At 42.4% G+C, this 8,137-nt stretch overlaps 1 protein-coding gene across 2 annotated transcripts; it reads left to right on the top strand.

Annotated features, from left to right (window-relative positions):
- The first annotated feature begins 2,427 nt into the window (after positions 1-2,427).
- Positions 2,428-7,930, top strand: gpr61l (G protein-coupled receptor 61-like). 2 transcript variants are annotated; one of them, XM_072715675.1, is made up of 3 exons: positions 2,428-2,733; positions 5,203-5,259; positions 5,484-7,930. In XM_072715675.1, the coding sequence occupies exon 3, from the start codon at positions 5,578-5,580 to the stop codon at positions 6,844-6,846; it is 1,269 nt and encodes a 422-aa protein (XP_072571776.1). In that variant the 5' UTR covers positions 2,428-2,733; positions 5,203-5,259; positions 5,484-5,577; the 3' UTR covers positions 6,847-7,930. The 2 variants fall into 2 exon arrangements, with proteins under 2 accessions (XP_072571776.1, XP_023652395.1); XM_023796627.2 differs by lacking the exon at positions 5,203-5,259 and having other exon boundaries at positions 2,429-2,733.
- The last annotated feature ends 207 nt before the right edge of the window (positions 7,931-8,137 follow it).

Below are 8,137 nucleotides of genomic sequence, written 5' to 3' on the forward strand. Positions count from 1 at the left end.
TTCCCTCCGCCATCCCCCCGTCCAAGCGGAAAAACACCCATTCATGCCCACCTGTCCTCACGTGACCACATACACCCCCCAGTGGCCAAAATACATAACACACTCCAAAGTTATAAACGGCTCCCACACTATCTATAGATAATAATTGTAATTGTAAATGCAAAAAACAACCCATTGTATGCTTGCCTTTATAATTAATTAATTTATGCATTTTTAGGATTGGTGCCTTGGAAATGGGCTGGACGCCCTGCATGGTTCACACCCCGCAGCTTGTAGTGAGTATTGTCAACAAGGAGGCAAGTGTTCAGAGACTTTCACAAAATCAGGTCAGTGGTGAAGCTCTTCAGAAAGTCCTCCGTGGCAACTCAAAAGATGCTCCATCAGCGGGGCTTGGTTGTTCTCAATGACTGTCCCACATGTTGGTCAAGCACATTCAAGATGATAGTACACGTCTTTGAAGTGAAAGAGCCACTCAGCAAAATTGCTGACAACATGGGATGGGACAGTCTGCTTCCCAGGGAGTGGCAAAAGCTTAAGGCTTGACTTGCTGCTGCCACATGCAGAACATGCAAAAATATTCCAGACTGTCACCATGTCTTTGCCCCTTGATGTCCCTGACCTCCTTGATTTGGTCAGCCACCTAGATGAACTTGCACAGACAGCAAAATACAGACATCTAGCTACCCTTGTCCAAAAAATGAAAGCCAGTATGAATCGGTGCTTTGGCTGCTTTTTGGATCCAGATGAGGATAACTCTCTCCCCTTCCAACAGCTGCATGTTTTCTCAGCTCCACTGTCTGTGGAAACACTTGTGGAGTTCAAGGATGAGAAAATCCAAGAGCTGCTGAAAGAAGCAGAGGAGTATGTGGCAAAGCATATCCTGCCAGATTCGGACACACAGATGGATGATCGGTTTGACGTTGTTGCACATGTAACCCTTCTCTACGTACTTTAACGTAATGAGCTGACCTGGGTTCTCTGGCTATCACCGTTCTGAGCCCCCTTATTAAATCTATTTACAGAAACCCTTCAACAGACATTGTTTAAATAGAAACACAGCAAACTTTATTTTGCAAAATAATAAATAACTCAGCCATTCCTCTCTGGCATTGAATAATCAAGAAAAAAGGAAAAGAAAAGGAAAGATCTTGCTTTATGTGGCAGGCAACAACGTATGCGTCAACATAACAATAGGGTCCTCCTCAACCAGTAATTGTATCACAACGCACCAAATAAAACCATTTACAATTACACACAATACTTATTTAGACAAATTATAGCTCCAAAAGTAAACAGTAGGTTAAGAAATTAAATAATAATAAAAAAAAACCCGTTTGTCAATGCGATGGCACGCTTGGCTGCACTACTGTTAGGACAGTCTCTGTGTTATATGTGCTATATAAATAAACTTGACTTGACTTGACTCCTTTGAATAGGATGCCAGCTGTAAATTAATATAGAATGTTCTGCTTTTTGTGTCTTGGTAACTTTTTGTATACAACAATTGCAATGGCTAGGAATCAATTCAGAAATGGAGGAAACAACAAATGGAGAAAAAGCAGGCCTGATGTGGAGTTGGGGTCATGTGTGGCTGAACAGGTCAGGACTGTCTGTGCCCTGGATCAGAAGCGCTAGTTCAGATCACATGCCCAGTAGAGTGATGTCACCATTTGGCCCCTGAGCAAGGCCCTTACTCCCAGCTGTGTCAGGGACTGTCTGACCTTACTTTATGGACTGTACATCACTTTGGATAAAAACATCTGCTATTTGACATTATAAAAAGCCATGCTGCAAAAATTCACCCTGGGACGACGGCCTGTCCAGGGTTATTCCCTACCTTGTGCCCACCGCTTCCAGGATAGACTGCAGACCCACCCAAGCCTGCATTGTACAAGTATTACACGTATACATTACACAGATACTACCTGAAAGACATACTCAAAAACTAAAACAGTATGGAATCCATTATGTGAACACAAACCACTAGCACAAACCACTGGTACTTCATAAAGTCCATCATTCTCTTTGAATCAATCCATCCATCCATCTGCTTTTGCTGGTCAGGGCCTAAACACCCTTGGTCACCTGACAAGGTTTTACAGAAACAAGCAAGCTATAGTAAACAAAAAAAAACCTTTGCTTTTCACAAAACAAACTTAGAATACTTAAAATGTAGAATATTTTGATATATGAAAAATGCATACCATAAATGTTTTACATGTGTGTTTTTTGCAGTAGAAACACTGGGTCTTTAAAACTGTGCTTATTGGGACCAAGGGGATGCCCGCTGTACTGCTGGACAGAGCGTGTGTGTTTTAAAAGAAAAAAAAAACATCACTACACACAATGTGTGACAGTCAGTGCCATACACAGCAACGGGCACACAGAGGGCGGGGGGGGGGGGGGGGGGGGCACCCTCTCCGAGACAGCTCAGCTTCGCTCCTGCTACGCCCAGCAGCAGAATCCACAAGTGCACCCCAGCCAGCACTGGACAGGTGTGGGGCTGCTTCCCCCCATCTGTATGTCAGGGCTGCCACTCGTCCAGGCTGGCTGTGCACCTCATAAAGCAGGACTGAGTTTCGGCTGCTGGACCACCCAGGACCGTCACCCTTCCACCAGGGCACCTAGGACCACCTCCACCACGACAGACACAAGGTCCACATAATGCCAGAAGGGAAGAACACAAAATGGACCCAGAGCTATTCAGATGCACCCAGATATGGCATTTCTGAGGTGAGGTGTACCTTCATTTCTGCTTTTAATTTAAGACCAACTGCAATATACATGTCTTGTGATATTATTGTTATTTTGCTGAGAGAAGGACACACATGCCAGATTTTAAGATGACAAGCTCAGTGAGTCGATTACTGATGCTATAGAAGCACTGTGGGATGTCCAGGCAGGCGAGGTGTGATGAAAAACACACATCCTTAACATCCCAGCTAGTGCTTTTAAGATAAACTACTGATGTGGTCTGATATTGTGCATTGTGTAAGACTCGTGTAATATTTTTAACATATATAGGTTTTTTGCAATGTCAAGCACACAAGTTTGAAACACTAGCTACGAAAAAATATATTCTAGTTTTTGGAGACTTTCTTGTTGAGTAAAGACATTGTTCATTGATTAAGGTCTTGCTCTACAGTGGAAGTGGCAGGCAGCCAATTTCAGTGACAGCTGGTAGTCCAGCAGAAGTGACTCAAAACCTGACCAATGACAAATGGTATATAACCCATTAGTGTGAAAACAATTTTCTGAAAAGGGTGAAAATGAGAGAGTCAGTCACTGGAACAGAGGGTTTTGAGCAGGCTGTGAGCTGTTCTGACTTCTTTTGTCACATGATGTACTTAAAATTTGAAGATTATAATGTTACATTTAAGTGTACAATTAAAATCTTTCATCGACTGCTGAAGATGAAGCAGTAGAGTTGTTTGAATGTGCCTAGGGGACTTCTTACAATCTCCTGTAAACACTGTTAGCAGCATTTTACATGCTAAGGCCAAGGAGCATCTAGTGAGTAGTGAGTATGAAAGCCTGAAAGACCATTGGCAGCATGTATCGGCAATACAGGCTAGCAGCAGGCCAAAAAGAGCACGAAAATGCCAGTTCACTGGAGGTCGCTTTAAGAAAATGATCTGGCATGGACAAAGTGCCTTTTCTCTCCCTTATCTACAGCACACAGGAGGGCCCCTGGGCTGCGAGGGGCTGGGCAAACACAAAGCCATAGTGATTCACCTCTGATCTGCCTTTTTCAAACCACTTTAATGTGCACATCCTTTATATAATGAAAGGTTATAAATAAAATCATTGCAGTTATATTATACACTAACATCAAAAATGAGATTCCATTCAAGCATTCAGAAAAAGTCAGGCAAAATTCAAATGCATTTTTGTCTCATTTAGATATTTATTAACTGCATGACAACAACAATGATCCAGACAATAATAATTGATCAATCCATTCCTGTCATGGAGCAGTAAAGAATGCAGGACAGCTCTCTCTCTCTCCCTCTCTCTCTCTTTTTCAGTGTAAGATGCCCACAGACAGATTAGTCAAAACAATGCTACATTTGCACTTGAAGTATCATACTAAATGGTTCATAGCAGAGTTTCTCAACCCTTCCAACCACATGGCCCGGCTATTCATGATTTATGATTTTTCCCTCCAGTTAGATTTCAGTAGGTGGGGGCAGTGGTCGGGGGGGGGGGGGGGGGGGGGTGATTCATAGGGCTGGGCAATATGTCAAAAGTATTATTACAATATTTTTTTCCATAACAGTAATAATCACTTTTATTTAAAATTCCCTTCAAATTTCCCCTAAGCAGATTCAGAACATGACAAAATTGAAGGGACTGCAAACTGAAATAAAATGTTTATAAATATATCATACAAAAGTAAGTTTTTTGTCATAGGGAATAACACTAGGAAATGCTGCCAGTACGGTTTGTTGCTGGGTTCTTTTTCTGACTGCCTCGCTGCTCATTCCAGGGGGCTAATTTGACATTACTGGCAGAGTCGTCCCCACACCACAGTGAAAATAGAATGCTGTGTCCTGTTTTTAACTGATACGGGACATGATTTATCCCAAAGGAGACTAAGGGGGGATATGATTCAGGTCTATAAGATTCTAACGGGTCTGGATGCTGTTCAGCCAAATGACTATTTCAATATTAGTCTAAATACTAGAACTCGTGGCCATAAGTGGAAATTAGCGGGAGAACATTTTAAAACAAATTTGAGGAAGCACTTCTTTACACAGCATGTAGTTAGAGTATGGAATAGTCTTCCTGCTAGTGTAGCGGAAGCTAAAACCATGGGTTCCTTTAAATCAGAGCTGGATAAGATTTTAACAACTCTGAGCTATTAGTTAAGTTCTCCCCAAACGAGCTTGATGGGCCGAAAGGCCTCCTCTCGTTTGTAAATTTCTTATGTTCTTATGTTCATATTTATTTCATTTGAAAATGGAAAGCCCAATTGCTGGTGTTTGTGAGTGTAAGCACTTGCATTCTGTTTGTTCTACCGGTTGGCAATGCTTCAAGTGGGGAAATAAGTTTGCTTTATCTACAGTTTACCTGCCCCAAGTTTTCGACAGAGTTTACAGTACACAGGACCAGTGTGTTGTGTGTTAATCTGCAAAAAGTACTGCCACATCACCAACATTGCTGTACCTTGTTCGTCCTTATTATCTCCTTTTTCAAAAGATGTTGTGGCTGCTGAGCCGTCGCGTTCTTCACCAACACTTGAAGCTCCTTCTGAGGGTGTGCTTATCTCTTCCATATTACCAAAACAGCAGCATGTGGCGTGCCCCACTAACTCAATCAACCCTGCTGTGCATTGGTTATACCCATTACAGACCTAATCGCATTTTCTTGCCACACTGCTTTAGAATGAATGGTGAATATGGCTTCTTGAATTTCCTGGGCAAGAGTTAACCATTTTGATAGTTTTGTCATTTCTATCTCTTCCCTTACTTTTTCCACAGTGGTATTCTTGACAATTGGGTTAACCTTCCAAAGAAAGAACTCAGAAGCATGGGAAATTCCTGAATTATAGTTTCAAAGTATCTACCCTGAGCCATGGAAAAGTTGGGTCCAGTGTTGAGTCCGGCAGCCAACCGTTCAGCAGTGAACAGCCCCGGGCTGCATGGCCACCCCACAGCTCCCAGCGTGCAGCTCGGAGTTTTTCCCAGTGCGCAGTCCCACCTCAAAGACCTGCTTGGGATATCGTTCATGGTGACCCTGAACGCTGTGGCTCTTGTGGCCAACGTGGCCGTGATGGTGGCCATCGTCAAAGCGCCTCATTTGCGGAAGTTTGCCTTTGTCTGTCACCTGTGCGTTGTAGACATCCTGTGCGCTGTGCTGCTGATGCCCCTGGGCATCGTTTCCGGCTCCCCCTTCTTCAGCTCCGTGGTCTTCACCGTACTGGAGTGTCAGGTCTACATCTTTCTCAATGTGTTTCTGATCTGTGCCTCCATCCTCACCATCACCGCCATCAGCATCGAGAGGTATTACTACATAATACACCCCATGAGGTATGAGGTGAAAATGACACTCAACCTTGCCATCGCTGTGATGATTTTCATATGGATCAAGTCTATTTTATTGGCCCTGATCACTTTGTTTGGCTGGCCAGCATATGGAAACCAGAGCTCCATTAGTGCGGCCCACTGCTCCCTCCACTGGAGCCACAGCAATCTTAGGAAGGTCTTTGCCATCATCTTCAGTGTGTTGTGTTTCCTGGTACCATCCATTGTGATCGTTGCTGTGTACTGCAATGTGTATAAGGTGGCGAGGTTGGCTGCCCTTCAGCATGTGCCCATGCCTTCCTGGGCCACAAACCCGAAGCAGCGCTCAGACTCCATCAACAGCCAGACCACTATCATAGCTGCTCGGACCCTAGCGCCGAGACTGACCCCAGAGCGGATATTTGGGGGCAGTAAGGCAGCTCTCACCCTTGTGCTCATTGTGGGACAGTTTGTTGTCTGCTGGCTGCCTTATTTCTCTTTCCACCTGCACCTGTCACTCAACACATCGCTGAAGAGTCCAGAGGACCTGGAAGAGGCAGTCACCTGGCTGGCATACTCTTCCTTTGCTATGAACCCCTTCTTCTACGGCCTCCTCAACCGGCAGATCCGCGAGGAGCTCGGTAAGCTGCGCAGGTGCTATGCCACACGCCCTGCAGACCTGGGGGGCTCCAGTCACGAGGGCTCAGCCCAGGAAAACTTCCTGCAGTTCCTCCAACGGACCACCACAGATGCGCGCTCCATCTGCGTGAACTCCAGCCCCAGGAATATTGTGCACCAGGAAGTCCGAATCCCTGGACAGATCCCAGAAGACTTTGATTAGAAATGCAGCTCTTTTGGATTGCATTGCTCACATTTTGGCTTGTCATCCACTTATGGACATACTGTATTTGAAATTTGTAATTGCAATACATTATTCATTAATACTGGATCAAGGCTTAAGTGTTACATTCCACAGTTGAACTACCCCGCATGCTTCCAAAGCACTGTTCCATATAACTGCCTGTGCGTGTCCAGCTCTGACTGCCTCTGTGTTTGGTAGCTGTGAAAATGAATCGATTATTTCATGATATCGGAAAATCAATGGGACTGTTCATCTCATTCAGAGTTCACCTGAGTCATGCAATCTGATCTGAAGACTGACGGACCTGACTTGGGAAATTTGAAAAGTTATTTTGAATCAAGTTAATTATTCTCCTTTTTCTGAATATAAAAATTGACATCTGGTACTGTTATGGATTAATCAAATGACCCAGATATGCAAATAAATATTTCATCCTGAAAACCACCCCTCAGATATTTTCCAAAGGTATAGATATATAATATTATTTTGTATATTTGGGGTGTCAAATAAAAACTCAGTCTTAAAAACTTATATCTAAGCATGCTTTAAGTTTAACAGTACTAGTAATAATTTTAAAACAATTTATTACACAGACATCATTATTGTTATTAAAAATTATATTTTACTACTTTATAATAAAGGTCTGAAGAGTTTTGAGGGAAATTATGTATTTTCTGAAAGCATTTGCCTTGTAAAACTTTTATGTTTCAAAACCTAACTTGCATATTACTTTTACTATGTATAATTTATTATATTCATCTTAAATACCACTTCTCCAGGTCAGGGTTGCAATGTAATTTATTACACATTAATTTTAAACAGCTTCTATGTATTTCCCCCTCATTTTATCTTAAATGTTTAAGATAAAGCTTAAATGTTTTTACCACAATATAGATACAATATAAAATAGAAAAAGAAATGTCATACACAACATTAAAAGCATTTACACAATGGTACATTTATTTATTGTGTTTGGCTTATTTTATTATAAAAAATGGATGAATGAGTGACAAATCAGTAAATAAAGAAGTAATATGTCACAAATAAATGTGTGCATTGTTATTCTCCTAATTATAAAATAATTTTGAAAATAGTTAGGATTAATAAGACACCCATTGCTCTTTGTTCTGTGCTGGACTGAATTGAACCACCACCAACCTGGGGAGAGCACACATAGACAAGCACAGATACAGATACAGATATAGATACACACACACACATACTGTACACCTCCCCTAACTGCAGGTCTCTGGCCTGTGGGATAGACACT

This window comes from Paramormyrops kingsleyae, chromosome 8 (assembly GCF_048594095.1).
Source record: "Paramormyrops kingsleyae isolate MSU_618 chromosome 8, PKINGS_0.4, whole genome shotgun sequence".
Lineage (NCBI taxonomy): Eukaryota > Metazoa > Chordata > Actinopteri > Osteoglossiformes > Mormyridae > Paramormyrops > Paramormyrops kingsleyae.

Bases quoted from the DNA above. Each gene is read 5' to 3' on its own strand.
- gpr61l (XM_072715675.1), top strand. From the start codon at position 5,578: ATGGAAAAGTTGGGTCCAGTGTTGAGTCCGGCAGCCAACCGTTCAGCA.